This window comes from Castor canadensis, chromosome 4 (genome assembly GCF_047511655.1).
Source record: "Castor canadensis chromosome 4, mCasCan1.hap1v2, whole genome shotgun sequence".
Taxonomy (NCBI): Eukaryota; Metazoa; Chordata; class Mammalia; order Rodentia; family Castoridae; genus Castor; species Castor canadensis.
The window spans coordinates 121,890,966-121,911,681 of record NC_133389.1 but is presented as its reverse complement, the minus strand read 5'-3'; the positions used below and the strand labels follow the sequence as shown (position 1 = coordinate 121,911,681).

At 38.4% G+C, this 20,716-nt stretch overlaps 1 protein-coding gene across 8 annotated transcripts in view; it reads left to right on the top strand.

Annotated features, from left to right (window-relative positions):
• Stk39 (serine/threonine kinase 39) overlaps positions 1 to 16,508 on the top strand; it is a 290,768-nt gene extending 274,260 nt beyond the window's left edge. For all 8 annotated transcript variants that reach the window (XM_074071025.1, XM_074071024.1, XM_074071032.1 and 5 more), the window contains 2 exons: positions 5,438 to 5,502; positions 14,971 to 16,508. In XM_074071025.1, coding sequence (XP_073927126.1) covers positions 5,438 to 5,502; positions 14,971 to 15,045 — 140 coding nt within the window. In that variant the 3' untranslated portion in view covers positions 15,046 to 16,508. The remainder of the gene's footprint in view (positions 1 to 5,437; positions 5,503 to 14,970) is intronic.
• The last annotated feature ends 4,208 nt before the right edge of the window (positions 16,509 to 20,716 follow it).

Genomic DNA, 20,716 nt, shown 5'->3' with positions numbered 1-20,716 from the left:
AGCTCTGCTTTCTTCCAGCAAAGGGAGCTTTCAATCTGAGATGGCTCTTAGGGTTGTCCATCCTTGAGGCAACAGGACCTGTTTACTGTCATGGCTGGTCATTGAGCGCAAGCTACCTTTGGAAAGAGTGCCTGCTCTGGGCTGAGGCAATTCTCTGTGGCAGAGGGGAATTCTCAAAGTGGGACTAAGCTGGAGTTACCAGCCATCAGTCACCACAAGAGATGGGAGGACAGTTGCCACATTCCTGAAGGAAAGATCTGGGAAGCACACCATAGTATCCACCTTAGTCTACATCCTGCATCACTTGGGTCTACTTGAGAATAGTTCTTATAGGATTGGTTGGTCTCTTTTCCTGGGTCGGGGGGGAAGCTGTATGTAGGAAGATTAGTGGTATGGATTGTAGTCTGTACTGCACTGTTACTTATCATCTTCATTGTCTTCTATCCTTCATCTGGGCTACTACTTCTGCTAGTCTCAGTTGCTTACTTGAAAACGGGGTGTGACTTACAATGTCATCTGTGAAAAACCTGAAAGAAAAATTACCTATCTTTAAAATCATGATTGCATAGTAGGTGAAAACTGATACTCAGTTGAGATTAGCCAAGAGTTAATTTATTTGCTTTGGGAAAATAGATGGGATTGTGGTTTAGGAAAATATGAGTAATCCTTCTATTAGAGCATCTTAACCTGGGGTAACTAGAGTCTTGGAACCCTCTAAAATTATATGCAAATGTTTGCATGCATACTTCTGAGGAAAGAGCTTGTAAGATATTTGCCAGTTGCAGCTAGACGCTAGTGTCTCAGTGATTCATATTTGTTCATTTACTCATGTTATTCAACACAGATTGACACTCAACTTCTGCCATGCATTGGGAACATAACAGTGAACAAGGCAGATCAGGCTTCCTGCACTCACTGAAGTTTATGTTCTGGGTATGTGGGGTTATGCTTATCCAAAAATAAGTCATGAATACCTGGCATGGTAAGCAGTATAAGAAAAAATTCTGGATAAATAGAGATTGAAGCTCTGTGTGTGTGTGTGTGTGTATGTGTGTGTTAGAACTGTTTCTAGTAGAAACTAGAAGGAGGGAAGCTTCTGGAGGAGGAGCCCTTTGCTTCTGACAGAGGGAATGGCAGGTTCCAGGGTTCTTATTGGAACTTTGAACCCAGGGCGTCTACCACTTCATCCATACCTCCAGCCTTTTGTGCTTTAGCTGTTTTGGAGATAGGGTCTTATGTTTTGCCCAGGCCAACCTGAACTCTGATCCTCTTATCAGCCTTCCTGGCATAACTGGAATGACAACCATGCACTGCTGTGCCCAGTTGATATGGAACCTCGTAAACTCTTTGCCTAAGCTGGCCTCATCATTTATTGTAAATGTAGATATATTTTTAAAAATAATACCTTTTACAAAGAGCAAAATTTTGTCTGGGTTATCATAATGTTTGAATCTAGTGGGGAAATCAGATCTATGTAGGTCATTTCAGCACGCAGCAAAAAGAACAATGAGAAACTAGGGGCTAGTGGGGTTCTGGGGCCCTTCCTAGGAAGAGTTAGGGTAGAAGGTAGCAAAAGAGATACTGGAGAAGTAAGTTGAAACCAGACCATGATAAGAATTTGGACTCGATCTAGAAGTTGAAATGTTATTACCCAGGGAGGCAGCACCTTCTGATGTGTGACTTAGGTTCTCCATGTGACTGATGAATGTGAAAATGAGGCAGCTAAGACTGAAGGCAAGGAAACCGGTTAAGATTTGCAGTTGTCCAACATAGAGAAAATTAGCATATATGTGTCATCCCTGTTCCCCTAAACAATCCCTTCAAGTAGCCATCATCAATATCCATACACTGCAGAAGCACTCGAATACACAAAGGCAAAGTAAACCTGCCGCAGTTCAAGGAGATGACACAGTTCTAAGTGGGAGACAGAATTTGAACACAGGTCCACTGGCTAGAGAATTAGGTCCTTGCCCACTATGTATCATGAAGCCTAGAGTCTGGGCTGGAGATTTAGGGAAAATACTGGAGCAATCTCTTATTTTGTCCCTACCTGAAATAACTAGCCATTATTTTACATTAGTGCTATAGCAATACCCATAAGAAACCCACCCTTTTCTCCTTCAAGGTCAGATTCTGTCTTTCTTTGTCATTTCGTGCTGGCTTTCAACATCAGTACAGTGTGCAGAACAGATACACAGGTGTCTCTTGGATAAAACAGTATTTTGAAGATATAGCCTTGTCAGGTATCCCAAGATCACACTTTTGTCTTACCTTAGAATGTCTTACTATTGGTAGTACCTTAAACTCGGTGGTCACTGGTCCTCTTTTCCCCACAGCTTTTGTTTAGGACTAGCTAGAATTAAACGAATTAACTCATAGCCAGCGGTACTCTGTGAGACTGTTGTGAAAGAAGCTTATATTGGGAGAAAAGTGCATCTTTTGACTACTCAGTGTAATCACAGACTATAAGTAGTCATTAAATAACTTACTTTTCTAACTGTCAAAATGTGGAGAATTTGAACAGCATGAGGAATTTGTAGAAAAAATAATAATAAACTGTCTGGAGAAGACCTGGATTAGTTTGCCAAAGAAACATTGGCTTTGCTGCCTGGCCTCTGGGAGATACTCCAGACAACCTTACCTGTTTCTGTGCTTACATCCGGAGGTATTGAGCATTAGTGTCATTTCCATGTGGCTGTTAGTGATATTATTACAGTTTCATAAGCACAATACTTATATCTTAGGCTATATGTTACATAGAAATGTCTGGTCCGACAGGTAAATACACTTTGTTTTACCCAAAGTGTAAAACAAGGAAACAAAAATAGTAAATGGGGCTGCAGAGTCACAGTCCCTAGAGCCTCCTTGTGCACTATTGATGTGTCTGTTGTCCCAAATGACACAGCTTGCTATACCATTTGGGACTGAATTCAGTGGCCTGGGGAAAAGGAGAGGGACAGGCCCAAAGAAGATAACAGTAAACTGCTAAAAATGGAAACCAGGGGCATGTAGCTTACTTGGGAAAGCCTGTGGGATTAGAAGTAAGCTGATGGCCACTGCGTGAGTAGACTTCAGAAGCCTCATATGTTTTGGAAACAAGAGTCCCTTAAAACACTAAGTCAGTGCTCCCCCATGTGCACAAGCATGCAAAGCCCAAAAGTCACAGCCAGCCTGCCCAGCCCTTCCCTCTCAGCTCACGTTCCAGGTAAGGAGCATTTTTATTTTTGAAATCCAGGTGCACAGTCAGGAGAAGGGAGAAAACAGTGACACCCATCTTTTTAATGAGCATTGCCACTGGAAGAGAAATTAGCATCACCCTGAATTTTATGTGATGTCAGTTAAATGAAGGTGTTTTATAGCACTTTACAACAAATTAGAATCAACTAAATTGAAAATAAGCCTAGCAGCTGGGGTAAGTAATCAGGTAAGTGGCCAGTTTTGCTATTTTTGCTCTGAGCTGAAGACAGAATTTGAATTTTTAATGTCCCATAGGTGTGGGACTCACAATTGGGGAGCTTAGATCCCAGGATGATTATTTAAGATGCTGGCACCTCTCGGTCTGGTAGTCAGTCTACAACCTGCTTTGCAAGTTCCCTGAAAGTTGGCCCTGATCCACATGTGTGGACACCAGAGAAAGGTTTTTGAATTAGTGTAGGACAGAGCTCAGCTTTTGGCTGAACATTAAAGAGCAGACTGGAAATAGATGACAAGGAGCAAGGGAGTAAATCATCCACATTAACCAAAAGAGTCTAATGAAAGGACAGAAATTCATATGAAGACTTTATAGCCACTTGTGAAATCAGCCCAAATCAGAGGAACTATTAGAACACTTTTATGTTTTAGGAAAATGAGCACTCTGTTCACTTGCTGCAGTTTGCATATAGTCAGAATGCCCTGACATCATAAATACTGGCATTGGCAGACAAAATTTTATAGCAGAGCTTTTCACTCCATGAGCCAGTGTTTCTTACATGCATTACTGGATGAGTTGAGCATCTAGAGTATGTTCAAGAATCTATAGAAAGGCCAAAAGAAGCTGAGTGATGGTAACTATTCTAGGGTTGGTGGCCTAGGGTATACCTGATAAATGTGTGCTTGCTTGCATGGGGAAAGAGAAAAAGAGAAAAATATGAGAGGGAAGTTGGTGCTGTTAAAAATGAAACCTGTAGACTGCTCAGAATGGAACCATTAAGACAGAAACAAAAAGAAAATGGAGCCTGTAATCATGGTTTATAAATTCAAATAGTTATATATTGAGTATATAATTTTCATTTTTTTCTCATATATCTGATGGACTAAATAAAATAATCTGCAGAAAATCCTTGTATTTGGGTTGTTTTCTGTGAACTTCAGGGAAAAATAAAATTTTCACAGATTGCCTTCTATTCTCTTACAAACTTGGAAACTCATCTCAAAGTATTTATGGATACTCTTTTCTCTTCAAATTTCTTACCTTAAATTTAGGTAACTCTTTAGATACCCATTTGCTGAAGTTAGCAGATAATTTTTCTCGTGACAAGTAAAAGTGACAAACAAGACGTCCTCCCCTATTTTATTCAGCAGTAACCTTTGTAGCCCTTTTTTGACTCTCAATAGTTTATCCTTGAGGCAGAGATATGGAAAGAGCAAATTTTTAAATTTCCATCATCATTACCTTTTGATAATTCTGCTCATAAACAATACCCTAAGTCAGATAAGTAACCAGGAAAAACTGATTTCTGCGTACTGAAGTACCAGATCTGTCATGACACCATGGAGAACAAGACAGGTCTCTGATGAATCCAGCAGATACTGAAAACAGATCTTCAGTGCTGAGCTCCAGGCTGATGGTTTCCAGTGATTGACCCTGTTCATCCAGCTGGCGTTGTTGAAGGTGGCACTTCACTTCTTTGACAGATCACTGTGTTCTGACAGCATTAAAACATACGCCTGGATTGTAGAGGTTATCCACTGCTTTGATAAAAATGGAAGCAGAGAATTGAATGAATTTATAGGCCAGGAGTTCAAGTGTGCTGACCTGTTACTTTCCTGAGAAAGTTATTTTGCAGTACTTCTCTGTTTTATACTGCCCTCTCCTGGCTATAAACAGCTTAGTAATGAGTGCTTTAAAAAACAATGGTTGAGACTCTGGGCACTGCTATCATTTCTATTTTCCATTAGAAACTAATTTCAACATTTATTACATGAAATGTGAGGTTGACATACAGTGATTAATTCAGATGTGCATAGATACAAGATTGCTGAAATGATATAAATGTTTTTAGAAAGTATCTGTATAGAAGTAATTTGGTCATTTATATGGACTTTCTAATGTGTGTGAAAGAAATTATTTTGCAGTTTATTGCATCATTAGTCAAATTTACTGAATCATTGATGTGAAAATCCAGTGTTATTGGAAATAATATGGACACTATCTCTCCATGTTTGTGTTTTACAGTGGCTGCTAATTTACAGAAGATTGTAGATGATCCCAAAGCTTTAAAAACATTGACATTTAAGTTGGTAAGTGGAAGGTTATAGAAAGAGGGTCATAGTTTGCCATGTTGTTGTCAGCAAGGAATAATGGCATAGTTTAATAACCTACTCTGTAATTTTGTCGTTGTTGTTGTTGTTGTTTTCTTTCGGGATCAATTTTTGCATTCATCATTTGTCTCTGCAATATTTGGGAATGTTTTCTGATTATGACTGGAAATTTCCTCCTTTATGAGCATGATTTGTTCTTTTCCCAGTCACATCCGAGTGACCATTTGTGAATCTCAAAGCCTGTATGTACCATTTTGCTTCCAGTTTGTGTGGCAACTTGACCATACAGACAAACTTAAACTCAATTCAAAGCAGCACTCTTACTGAAACTTGCCTGAGGTGAAAGCCAAGTGGTTCTAGCTTTTAAAAATAGAGGCTGATTGTTGTGGAAATAGTTTAGGTAATTGGATGCGATTGCAGAACAGCTCACCAGAGGCTAATGAACAAAGATATAGGATTTTACCTCAGTATTTCAAATCACAATAACAGGTTTTTGTGGAGATACATATTCTCACATTTTTTTATACTCTTCTAGATTTTAAACTTAAGTACCAGATAACCACACTGTGAAGCTAAGTTGATGCTGGTCCCAGCTGGAGATGGAGAAAAGTCCATATAGTCAAAAGTAGCTGTTTTCCTGGAAGTTTTAGCAACAGTACATGGAAGCTGAATAAGTAGCTCATTTTGAAATTATAAATTAATCTTATCATGGGCCAGTCAGAATGCCACAAGCAATTTCAGATCCAAATGACTAATCCTTTGCTATGCACAACATGTATTAATGATCTGCCTTTTTTGTTCCTTGTGTAAATTAAATAAAAAATGTGTGTGGCCAGAAATCCTAAATGATTAGTTACAGTAAATATGAGCCTGGTGCTAATTAACTTTCTAGGTCTTGCTTCTCGTCTAATTTCAGATAGCCAGGCTATGTGATTTAACAACAACAACAAAAAATGAAGATTCACAGAAAGAATATATCTGGAGAAATTCTTTTGTGTTTGATAATAACAGAACATTTTGTTCAGATAAGAGTGCTAGACTTAAGTAATCAGAGTTCATCAGGTTTAGGACTATACTGTTACTTCTACTGTGTTTCTAATTGACTCGCAGTTTTGTAAGCATGTTTTATTTATGTGAGAGCAGATGATGAGAAAATGGCACTCCGGGTCTGCATTTCAAACTGATGCAAATGTCCCTTTTAAAAAATGTCATCTCCAGAGTGTTTTCCTGATTTTAAATATCTAGACAGAGAAAAGCATATGAAACTTCCATGCTGACTTATTCCCATTGTGTCTAAATTTGCTTTCATATGAAACAAGAATAGTAGCCCTGGCCCTTTCCTCCTGTTGAAGGTTTTCTAAAAACAGCAGTAATAATATGACATTCCCATCATCTCCTCCTCCAACCAGTTTTTAAGTTTTGCAGATCCCTCGTAATTCTCTCTTCATCTCCATTTCCAGCAACTTAGAAAGATGATGTCATCTTCACAAACAGACTTTCCTGATGACAACTGGCCAGTGTCCAGCTCTGTGTACCATACTGTGGCTACAGCCAAAGTAATCTTTCTGCAATCTCCAGTTGCTCCAAAGACAGTGGCTCCTTACGTCTTCCTCTAAAACCATCCCCCAAACACACTGCAGAGTCCTTCCTGATCAGATTTCCCTTTAGATCTCCCACTGTACCTTTTCTGTGGTGGTGGGCAGGTCCCTTTATGTGTTGGGAGCCCACAACTGTGTGGGGTCAGTTTGCCCAGGATCGCAGAGTGGAAGCTGCAAATTCAACTGTGGTTAGCTCAGAGCCCATGCTCACAACAGTCACTCATTGTCAGAGGCTGACTTAGCAACCTTGTGGCTTCAGTTTTCCTTGTGAATTGCTCTTTTGGATAACTGAATACATCTACATTGGCTGAGACTGAGTCTCCTTTGTACCTTAAAGACTGAGTAACCCTGTCCAGGACAGGAGAGCCCCATGTTCCCACTTCAGCTAGATGCTGTAGTAATGTGGTATTCTCAGTAAATGGAAATTGATAATTTTATCCCCGAAAGGTAGTTAAAATTGTTAAAGAAAACCAAACTCAAGAGTGACCTTCTATTTCTGTCACTTTACTCTCCACCCAGCCCTTGTTAAAGCCTGAGAGACTGCTTTGTTGTTATCAGCAGCCAGCCAGGTTGAGACCCACTTGACAGAACTAATTTGAACTGATTTCTAGCCTAATCTTCTGTAGGCCACCAACATTCAGAGAAAGCTGCAGAGATCCAAATGCATTTGCTTTCATTCATCAGTTTTGTTATTTTATTGAAGAATAAAACATCAAAGTATTTCAGGAGCGTTTTCCTCAAAGCCGCTGCAGAGGCAGCACGTGGTCCTTTCATCTCAGCTGTTTATGGTGATTTTGATCTCAGGGCTTCCTTGCTTTTCTGAAGGAGAATATCGGGGGCCTCAAAATCGTCTGAAGAACAGCAGCGCCTTGATACTGTGGTTCTTTACCTTGCTGCACTGTGGCTTCACTCAGGGGCCTCAGGGGGCACTTTAATGCCTGGGTCCTGCTCCAAGTCCCCTGATTTAGTGGCTTACTGTACAGCCTGGGCTTTGGGGGTTTGACAGCACCTCCCTATTTAGCCAAGACAGAAGCATGCCATTTGTAGATGACTTGATGGTCATCTTTTAGTCTCCCCCACTGAAATGGTGTCTGCCCTTACCTTGTGTATCTGCTTACATAAGAAAAACAGCAGCCCCCAAAAGCAAAGATATTGGTAATATAGAGAAGTGCATTTGCTTTTTTCTCTGTCCAACTAGATCTTTAACCTTATTTGACATATAATGGGTATGACGTCCATTGTTGGCACAGCCAGGGGCTGAGGAATCAGATTCTTTACTTTCAACAAAGTGGTTTAGGCATAGAAGATGTTTCAGCTCTAATATTACATGGCTTTGGGTTCAATATAGAAGTTCTGCATTAGTATTGTTATAAACCTCATGACAGGTTTTTATTAATATTTTCAAGTTATTTTTTAATCTGCTCCTTGCAGTTTTGTAATGTTGGTGAATCTTGCTGCTTTCAATGTGGAATTTTCAAAATTGCATTATTGAAAATATGAACTAAGAATGGAAGAATACAAATTTAAGTACATGTAGTTGAAAACCAATCAGAACACATTTAATTAGCATTGTGTTATTTTAGTTGCTGAAATTTAATAGCATGCATTGCAGATAGAGATTTCATAAGCTTTTGGGTTTTTTTTGTTTTTGTTTTTTTGCGGTACTGGGCCTGAACTCAGGACATGCACCTTGAGCCACTCCACCAGCCCTTTTTTTGTGGTGGGTATTTTCAAGATAGGATCTCACAAACTGTTTGCCTAGGCTAGCTTTAAACTACAACCCTCCTGTCTCTGCTTCCTGAGTAGCTAGAATTACAGGTGTGAGCCCCAGCACCCAGCAAGATTTCATAAGCATTTTGACAGTTAATGATGACTAAAGAACTTACTTTTAGAGATGCTCAGCTTAGGCATACTTGGGGGCTGTATGACTGAGGTGCAGGCAAAGTCAAGACTGAGATGAGCACAACTACCTGGGAGTTTCAAAGCTCTAAGGAACACTGCTAGTTGAGAAGGTCCATGTGCTCCCTGATGCATCTAAAACAATGGCTCTCCAAGTATGGTCCTCTGACCACAGTATTGGCATCACCTAGAGACTAGAAACTTGATTTAAAAAAAAAAGAGAGAGAAAGAAATGATGGGGTGCCAATTCAAGCTCTCCAAGTGATTCCCACAGACTAAAGTTGAAGAACCGGGGGTCTTTATATGAAACTTGGAGCTTCACAGTTTGGGAAGCACTGAACTACTGCAGTAGTCCTCACACTCTATGACAATAGAGAATTACCTGGGGAGCCCAAAGAATCCCAGTGGCCAGGCCTTAGCCCAGACCAGTTCAGTAACAATCCATGAGGTGCACAAGGGGAATTGGTATGTTTTCAAATTCTCCTGCTGATTCCAAAGTGAACCCAAATTTGAGGTGGAGGGAATCCTTGAGATTGGTGTTGAGTAATAAAATCTTTAGCTCCTCCACAGGCACAGGCTACTCCTGCTGACCTGACTGGAGGGCTCAGATTTTAGGAATCACAGGGATACACTTGAACAATAACATGCATGGTGTTATGTAATGCCATGCTAAATCCCTGACAATGTGCACATCTTCCTTTTGCAGGGGAGGCAAATTTTACCTCTGTCCTCTTAAGTGCTTTTGGCTGGTCCTAACAATTAAATTGGTAGCTCTTGGGGATATACCCAAAAGACTGTTACTCCAGAGGCACCTGCACATCCATGTTTATTGCGGCACTATTCACAATAGCCAAGTTATGGAAACAGCCAAGATGCCCCACCACTGACGAATGGATTAAGAAAATGTGGTATCTATACACAATGGAATTCTATGCAGCCATGAAGAAGAACGAAATGTTATCATTCGCTAGTAAATGGATGGAATTGGAGAACATCGTTCTGAGTGAGGTTAGCCTGGCTCAAAAAACCAAAAATCGTATGTTCTCCCTCATATGTGGACATTAGATCAAGGGCAAACACAACAAGGGGATTGGACTATGAGCACATGATAAAAGCGAGAGCACACAAGGGAGGGGTGAGGATAGGTAAGACACCTAAAAAACTACCTAGCATTTGTTGCCCTTAACGCAGAAAAACTAAAGCAGATACCTTAAAGCAACTGAGGCCAATAGGAAAAGGGGACCAGGAACTAGAGAAAAGGTTAGATCAAAAAGAATTAACCTAGAAGGTAACACCCATGCACAGGAAATCAATGTGAGTCAATGCCCTGTATAGCTATCCTTATCTCAACCAGCAAAACCCCTTGTTCCTTCCTATTATTGCTTATACTCTCTCTACAACAAAATTAGAGATAAGGGCAAAATAGTTTCTGCTGGGTATTGAGTGGGGGGAGCGGGAGGTGGCGGATTGGGTGGTAAGGGAGGGGGTGGGGGTAGGGGGGAGAAATGAACCAAGCCTTGTATGCACATATGAATAATAAAAGAAAAATGAAAAAAAAAAAAAAACAATTAAATTGGTAGGCCTGCCTGGTAGTGCACATCTGTAATCCAGCATTCAGGAGGCAGAGGCAGGAGGATTGTTTGAGTTTGAGGCTAGCCTGGGCTGCATATAAAAAAGAACAATAAAAAAGAATTGATAAATTAATAAGAGAAAACCATTTAAATTTATTTAATACAAGTTTTATGGACATGGCAGCTTTTATAAGGAAATGAAAACCCAAAGAAGCCATTAGGGTTGAACACTTAAACATTAGACAAAGAACAGTAAACTGTGAAAATGGGACTGGGAACATAAGGCTTAGTTAACAAGGTCTGTTTGTATGGATTTCTCAGGGCTTTGGCTCCCCATCTCTGGTGATAAAGATATTTTTCTTCTTCCAAATGCAGGGAAGACACTTTTTACCTTGGAGTGCCAGATCCTGTGTTAGGAAGGTCAGAGTGTACTTTCTGCACCCACTGTTGTAATTTTTAAAGTGTCTTACTTAAAATGTTCAGCTTGTCAAAGTGGCATATTCTGCAACGGCGTCTTCTAAACTTCACTTTTAAGGAAATTCACAAAGTGCAGGTCTTAGACTCTGAGGTTCTCTGAGCACTTTCTAAGGAATTCTGGATGTGAAAAATTTTCATAATTATACTAAGATAACCCTTTTCCTCGTCTTTGTTGATACTGGTGTAAAATCCATGGTAAATAAAACTGACAATGTCAGCACAAATCAAGGCAAGAACATCAAACTATACAAGTAGTCATTACTTGCTCACTGGAAAAATGTAAAGTTAGTTTCACTTAAGATTTTTCCTAATGAGGCAGGACACATTTTGTATTTTATTAAATCTCAACTTGAGGACATATCCTTTTCATATTCTGTGTGATGAAATGGGAATCAAGTTTTCTGTCTCCAGAAAAAGCCTTTGTGAGATTGGTCATAAGCTCAACTATCCACTTTTTGTCTTTTTCATGAAGCACCATTTTTACTGGGAAGAATAACTGACAAATTATTGTTATCTGACTCAGGTATTTGGAAGACACTTTTTTTTCAAATAGACCCAGTAAGGTTTACACTTAAAAAACTGACAGTATCTGTTGTCAATACAATAATAAATTGGAGTTTTCCAGCAAAAATGGGATTCTGGAAAACTTTTATCTACCACTATAATCTTCACAGTCCCTAGTACTTAAGAGATTTTTCTGATGATTTTGGTGATTGGTGATATTAATGAATATGATTTGTTGATATTGTATAATGAAACTTTCACATTGTCTAATATGTCAACCTTTGGAAGATCAGGAAAACTCACTGATGCTTAAAAGTCATGCACAGGTAAAAAATGGATTCAAAGGGCGAGGTAGAGCAATGGATTTTAATGTAACAGAGTCTGAAAAGTTCAGTGCCCTGGCTTCTGATTCCACATTGCAAGTAACCTTTATGAAACTACCACTTGGAAAGTTTCAGTATGGTAGCAAATGATATCCATAGCTATTAGGAACAGGTTCTACTACATTTTTTAAAGAGATTGGAGTTCCTTTAAATACTTCAGGGAAAACAACATAAAGTAGAACAAATACAGTGAGATGTATGAGAATCCAGCTGTCTTCTTTCTGTTAAGCAATACATTGGAGAGATTTACAAAAATGGAAAGCAATTGTCAATCTTCTCACGGTTTACCTTTTTTTGACAAGGGGAAGCTACAGTTATTTATCATGAAGATTTTATTTGGAATAACATGAAATGAGTTTATTGTTATTTTTAATGAATCAATAAATGTTCCCAGTTTTAATTTCTAAGATAATTAAATAAATATAGCCTACATAAACATAATATAATGGTTATTACATTAATTTTTAAAGATTATAAACATTTTAACCAGGTTAAAATGTTTTTAAATCTTCTCAGTTTTAATTTCCAAGAGAGTGAAATAAATATAACCCATATAAACATAAGTTCTTGGGAGTACTCAATAAATTTTAAGAATATAAGGAGATACTGAGACCCAAAAGTTTGAACGCTGCTACTTAGAAGGGAGTGTAATCCCTTTTCCATAACTGAGTTTCAGGATATTTGTAGATTGCCTCCTTTGTATGTTGTGGACTGAGAGAGACAGTGAGAGAAGCTGGACTCACTGGTAAGAAGAGCAGGAGGGGGCCTGTCCAGGAAACAAGCATGCCAGGGTCATGGGTGGGGCAGGCACACCACAAAGACTCCCGGTAAGCTGTATCACACACCCTCGCTCTGTCCCCTCGTCCACTAGTCCTCACAAGAAAGGATTTCCTGTTCTCTTGTTTCTAGTCAGTTTAACACTGGATATTCAGCCTTTATTCCCAGTCATGTTAGCCTCCTGAGATTGACATTGCCCTGCCTCTGATGTAGCTCAGGCTTTGGACATATTTCACACTTGGCCAGTCTGAGCATTGTGTCGCCAGCAGTGGCAGTAGTTTGTCCTCACATACTTGTCACTCACCTGCTTATCATACAGATTGTCTCTGCCACCACTCAGTGTAGTAAGTAAGCGAAGTCAGCAGGAGCTACACAGGAGAGAAGAAAGGAAGGGAGAGGCAGATGAAGAACGGTGGTAATGGAGTGAGAAAGTAGGTGGGGACGTGAATGTGACTATTCCAGGAAATGTCCTGGCCGAAGTGCCTGCCTGCCTGTACTTCCTTGTTAGGGTGAGAAGTAAGGGAGCTTTTCTGATCTTTCTGCCCCTGGCAATCCCAACAGTGGAAATTGTACTTCACTGAACTACTTGTCTTTCGAGGAAGACTAGGGATATCACTGGACGGGCACAAAAAAGATGCTTTTCTTTCACATTTGACTAATATTCCTACTCTCTGGGCTACTGATTTTCTCACATAAGCATGGCAGCTTACACTGAATGTCACTTTAAAGACAGTTATTTAAAAATTTTTAAATTCTTGTTAGCTGCTTATTTAATGCTAGAGCTAACAATGGCAGGCTTTATGTACTGCTTTCTGAGCATTTTAAGCACATATAAGCCAGAATATGCAGGTTAATTGTGATGATTGGACAGGGTCCTTTTCCATGGGAAATTAATATTTGTGACAATAATTTAGGAGGAATTAAGCCTAGAAATAATTGGTATGGTCCATTGGTAATTGTTCAATCACTCACCAAACTTTTTCTCCTGACTTGTGATACTTTAACAGTTTCCAATTCTTATTTATGTACTACAGGGTAAAGAGGAAACTTAGAAAGGTGATCTGAGCACTGTGTCTGTGCATAAAAGGAGTGGGAGTGACAAAGGGAATGAAAATGATTTGTGAATTAGGACCAGTGAAAGATTTGCAAGCCAGTGGCATATTTCTAATTCCTTCTGATTTTAAAATAAGAGGTATAATAAAGTATTCAACACACTTTATCACTGGCTAATTAAAGACAATTAATATACCCTAAAATATTATAAGCAAAATTTTGTTAATGGAAAGAATTCTATTATAATGCTGCATGTGTCAGATTTCTGTTACTGTAACAAACATGCCTCAGATAAGCATGAAGAGAAAAGACTATTCAACTCACACTTTTATAGATTCCATTCCACAATCAGTTGGCCCAGTTGCTTTGGGCCTGTGGCAAGGTCGCACATCATGGTGAAAAGGCATAGCAGAGCAAAACCACTCATATTTGTGTCCAGGAAGCAAATGAGAAAGAGAAGAAGGTGGGACCACTATCCCCTTTAAGGGAACAGTTCCAATTACCTAAAACCTCCCTTTAGGCCCTGCTTCTTAAAGTTTCAACCACTTCCCAGTAACTCCACCCTGGGGACCAGCCTTTAACACATGGACTTCTTCCAAACATTCAGCATCCAAATTGTAAAAAATACCTGTCCCTATAAAACTTTCTCCCTGGTACTTAAATAGCAGTTGTCTATAGTGTCTACTTTCATTTTCTTTGGCCAGTTTTACAGAGGAGGATTTCTGGGTAAAAAACAAACAAGTTATACTCACATGACCTAGTCCATCTTACAGTTACTTCTACAATATTCTTTTTTAGCTGAGCACAGGTGGCTTAAACCTGTAATCCTAGTAACTTGGGAGGCCGAGATCCTGAGGATCACATTTCAAGGCCAGGCTGGGCAAATAGTTGGGTATACCCCTCAAAATAACCAAAGCAACATGGACTGGAGGGATGTGGCTCAAGTGGTGGAGCTCCTGTTTTGCAAGTGCAAAGCCCGAGTTCAAACCCCAGTCCCACCAAACAAAAACAAAAAGAAAACAAAACCAAAAAAACCCACCTTTTAAAAATTATTGCCTAGAGGATTCTTGAGGTCTTTCCTGCAAGAGTAGACAGACTTTGCTTGGATCTGCCATCCCATGAAGAGTTTCCAAAAACCAGTGGCAGTGATTAATCAGCACTGAAGTCTTCTTTTTCCTTTTCCAGGCTTCTGGTTGTGATGGCTCCGAGATTCCCGATGAAGTGAAGCTGATTGGGTTTGCTCAGTTGAGTGTGAGCTGATGTATGTCCCCTGCTGTTACCCTAATCTATTGTGCCCTCCACCCCCCACCCCCCTCCCTGCCCACTTCCTCCCACCCCCTCACTCCCAATTCCCAGCAAAATAAGAAGATTTTGAAGAGGCTGGCTTCGATGAAATGGGATAAAAAGTAATTTTTTTAAAAAAAAAACTTACAACACTTCAAGTTCTGCTTTAATCTCTAGCAATCCACAATACAAGAACAAGCAAATACCGCAGCTGCACGACTGTTGCTGATTTCCCAAAAGCTATTTAATACTCTGAGCAATCAATTTGGATAGCCCTTAAGTGAAAAGAATCTGAAATAACACTCAGGTGGTCCTGTTTATTGGCAACAAAAGAATTTTCTATCAGAAGCCTATTTCTCCTTTCATTATTGGTATTTCTGTTATAATATTTTAATTGTACATCTGATAAGACTGCCTCTTTTATGTTGTACTTAGAAATTAATATACTTATAAAATTAAGATTTATTAGCCAAACTTGAATTCTAGTTTTAAAACTGTGAATTTTATTTTTCATATATTTATGCATTACACACCTTAGCTATAAGAAAAAAAAGGGTTTTGATTATATGCTTCTTGCAGTTAATCTCTTGTTATTTAAACAAAAAGTTTCAGGTCTATCTTTGGAGTATTTGTACCTTCTAATTTTTGAACTGATTTACTAGGAATTTGGATGCTTATTCTCTTGGTTTGTTTGCCTAAAAACCAATCCGTAATCTGATTGTCTCTTGGGAGAGGGAGGTGCCTTGCAAACTTTCATATTAAGAATGTGCCTGAGACTGCTTTACTCTGGAATAGTCTCAGATCTTAAATTTCCTCTACATAAGGTGGCATATGTAAGTTTTGCTTCGTTGGAACATTTAGAATGCTATAAAAAAAATGTTGCCATTCTGTTAGATTGCTAACTATAGACCCATCTCTGATTTGGCTCTCCTTAAGTGATAGGATATGTTATTCTAAAGGTAATAAACTTGAAAATACCAGAATCTGTGTTTCACTTGAAATTCTGCAGAATACCTAGGTGGAGTGAAAATAATAGAAAGGGTTTGGTGTAATGACTAAAAGGCAAAATGTTGTAAAGTTTCAATAAAAAACACTTCCAACCCAAGTAGCCTTCTGCTTGACTGTATTTTACGGAACTAGTAAACCTTAGAATTTTCAAAATTGGAGTCTAAACTTTGAGGGAGGTGGGCTCCCAGGATGGTACCATCGCTGTTTCCTAGCTAACCCTAGATATGGCAGCTCTTTAATGTACTTTAAAAAGCAAATATATATTACTAAGGAAAAAGTTATTTATAATTGCCTTGTCATAATTGTTAAGATGTTCTAGAGCCATTTGCATACAATTTAATATAATTTCATTCCATTCTATTGTTTACACACAATTACTCAATGATGACTGCAAAGGTTAAAGGAAAATAAAAGTGTATTGCACAGTGAAATTGCGTCACATTGTTTCATTCTTCCTTTAGGTACTATCTGTATTGCTGCAATGATATTTAGCACTTTAATAAAACACCCAGCAAGAATTAGCTAGTGAGAAGTGCCCTAGAGGAAGAGTCTAGGCATCCATCCAGTCACAGATAATTGGTTTTGACAAGTAACTCAGATTAACTTGAAGAGAGAATGAAAGGCACTCCATGTAGACAGACTATCTTTGAATTTAAACCAGAGGGGGACAAGAGGGAACAGTTCGTTCCAACTATTTCATTCATTTTGGTGCTTGGGAAGCTGAAGTACATACAGAGTGGTTAAGTGACTTGTCTGAGGCCCTTCACAGAGCTGCTTACAGAGCTGGACTCCCAGGATCCTGGTTTCCTAACATCCAGAGCATGTTCTCAACTATGTTCAGTACAACTTGTGGGTGAAAATAGAGGATGACTTCTGCTCAGAGAGTAAAATGTACATGACTAACTGGAGAACTTTCCAACATGGTAATAAATGTCTTCAGTATCTATACTTAATGCCCGTATCCTTATCCTTGTGACCTTCCTAATACCACTTGAGATAGTTTGTATGCATTCATACACAATAAGATAAAGATTTAAAAGTACACAAAAATTTAGGAAGGAGGGATAATAAGAATTGGTTAAAAAGCAAGGATAAGGTTGGAACCCAAAAATTTAGCACAAGAGCTTGCATAATTGCTAGTAGAATACACAGATTTGAACTAGAGCTTCCTAACCACCATACTACCTTACTAACCAACCATGTAAGCTGATGTAAAGATTCAATACAATCCCTATCAAAATTGCAAAATTCTGTTTTCCACAGAAATAGAAAAACAATGTTATAATTATAAGGAACCACAGAAGACCCTGAGTAGCCAAAGCAGTCTTAAGCAAGAAAAACAAAGCTGGAAGCTTCATACTTCCTGATTTCAAATCATATTACAAAGTTTTATGGTGTTGGCATAAAAATAGACATAGACCAAGGAAAGAGGATAGAGATTCCAGAAATAAGCCCACACATTTATGGCCAATTTATCTTCAAGAAAAGTGTCAAAAGTACACAATATGTATGAAAGTACAGTCTCTTCAATAAATGAAATTGGGAAAACTGGATGTCCACATGCAAAAGAATGAAACTCAACCCTTACATCATACACAAAAGCCAACTCAATGTGGATTAAGACTTAAAAATCTAAGACATGAAACTGTAAAATACCTACAGGAAAACAGGAAAAGCTCTTAGGCATTGGTATTGACAATAATTTTTTGTAATACGACACCAAAAAGCACAGTCAACAAAAAGCAAAAAATAAGTAACCAAGTGGGATTATGTCAACCTAAAAGGTTTTGCAGAGCAAAGAAAACACAAAATGGAAAAGAAAATCATTAGAGTGGGTGAAAATATTTGCAAATTGCATTTCTGATAAAGAACTAATCTCTCATAGAACTCAGTAGCACAAAAGCCTTATTAAAATGGGCAAAGGAATTGGATAATTTTCCAAAGAAGATAGCTAGTAGGTATATGAAAAAGTGCTCAGCATTGATGATCATCAGAAAAATGCAAATTAAAACCACAGTGAGCTGTTACTTCATACTTGTTGGGATGGCTATTATTAAAAAAAGAGGGGTATTAGAAAGGACATGGAGAAATGGGAACACTTACACACTGTTGGTGGGAATGTAAATTGGTACAGCCATTATGAAATACAGCATGCAGGTTCCTTAAAAAAAAAAATGGGACTACTATATGGTCCGTCATTTCCACTTTAGGCATATATCCAAAGGAAATGAAATCAGTGTCTCAAAGAGATATGTGTATTTTATTATTCACAATAGCCAAGATGTGGGAACAATCTAAGTATCCACTGGTAGATGGATGGGCAGTAGAAAAACAATTCTGCATTATCTCATTGAAGTGGGATTTAATGAAATCAAATTTATAGAATTTGGTCTTTGGGGGAACACATCTAAACCAATGCAGGTAGGATAGATAAATTCTGGAGATCTAATGTAAAGCATAGTAAGTTTAGCTAATAATACTACCTTGTATATTTGAAATTTGCTTAGAGTAGATATTAAGTGTTCTAAGCACACATAAAAGAAATAGAATTTGAAGAAATGGATGTGTTAATTAACTTGATTATAGTAACCTGTTCACTGTATTGTATATCAAAATATCATGTGTATGCCATAAATATGTATCATTTTATTTTAAAAAGAAATGTTAGAAAAACACTAATTATTAACAAATGGTTTTCAAGTGATACTTTGATTCCTGTATTGGCATGACTAAAAATTATGGTGTACCAAATTTGGCTTTAAGAGAGTGTTGCCTTTAAGTTGTAATAGTTCCTGGAGTTTTCAGCTTGAATTATTGTAATGTTCAACACATGCAAAATAAGTGGATTCTAAAAGTATATGTTTACAATATGATTAAAAAACTGATAGGCTCAGCTTCCTAGACATAATGTCTGCTAGCACCCAAAACATCACCCAAAAATGGCTTACCTCTCCCATGGGGATTAAAAGTCAAAAAACATGGTCAAAAGTACATATCTCCAAAATGGCCCATTGATTGCTTCCGTGCTACTTGGTTGCAGACAAAATGCATAGTCAAGCAACTGATGTTCTTTTATCTGCCCTCTTCTACCTTAGCCACTAGACCTCCCAGGGCTAGTTTTAAGGATCAAAAAGCAGTGAAGATACAATCTATACAACGTGACCATCTGCTACTATGCATTTTGTGCCAAACCAACTGGAGATGTTTTAATTGAGCATCCTCAAGTGAACCAGTATCTCAAAGCCAAGAAAGATGTACAAAACTTCCTCCAATCTGAATTATATATAGCCTCCAAAACAAACATCGTTAACTGAAGAGGTTCATTGGACCCGCATAGTTTAACTCAGAATTCATCAAAGGCCAAATGTTATTAAGTTACAATCTTATGCTATTTTTAATTGAATGATGAAAGGTCACTGACAGTAATTAACCCTATACGGCATTTATTCTTCATGAAGAAGATCAGCTTGGAAATCTGAGACTTGTAATACAGAGGAAAACGTGCTCATTGTTTCAGTACAATGTTCAGTAAACTGATAGGGCAAAATCTGGGAGAAGAAGGATTGCTTCCTTTTTTTAAAATGGTATAGACAATAGTCTAGGCCAACCTTGACCCAAACAAATAATTTAGTATTGACTAATTCTGGCATAGCATTTTGATGGGCTAGGAAATACAAACTTCAAAATGAACATCAGAATTAGGTTCAGTACACTCAGAGTTTTCACATGCCTTTCTTCTTTGCTCCTCCAAACTGGAATTCTAAAAATGGAGGATTGAGGATGAGGATGGCATATTAAAACAGCAGTGCTGTGCATACTTACTGGGAAAGCCTGAATGTCCAAGCATAGGTCTATACATTATTGAATTTGATTCTCACAGTGGTCCTGTGATGATGTACATATGTACAATGAGTAACTATTTGTCACTGTCAGTTCTAAAACACAATTGAAAGTCATGGCTTTAAGTCATTTCAAGTGATTTTTCTTTTTTTATTTATTTTTTTGGTTATTACTTGCAGCAGTCACTCACTCTTGCCAAGCACTTTCTATCATCTCATTTAATCTTAAACAACGGTCAGTTAGATTTTATTACCCACATTTTAAAGATAAGAAAACTAAAATGCCTAAAGTAACAGTATTGCAGTACGAAGCAGGAACTTGAATGTAGGTGTATCTCGTTCCAAACCTCATGCTTTTACTCATATCAGTCTCCCTCATACAACACAAACATTTTATTGCAGGTTTGCACTGCACCAGGCATTAAACCAAAGGCTTTCCCCATATTGCTTACGACTCACAACTGTAGGAAGTCAACTTTCTTATATGCATTTTATGTATGAGGAAACTGATATATGGTGTTCTTCGGTAACTTTCCCAAAGTCAGTCACTAGTTGGTGGTAGGGGGATTTGAACCCCAGTCAGTAGGATTCCAAAGCTTTTCCATTGTACCATGTTGCCCCTCTAAGCAAATCCAGGATTTGTGGAGCCCAAAGTTTATACAGTTTAGGATAAGAGACTCAACTGTTTGCGTACAAAATTATGTGTAGGAAATCAGGCACAGTCATGGAAGGAGCCCCGAAGACTCCTTCATAATTGCCACTGTGAATAGATATTGGCTTTGCTTTTCATTATTTACGTT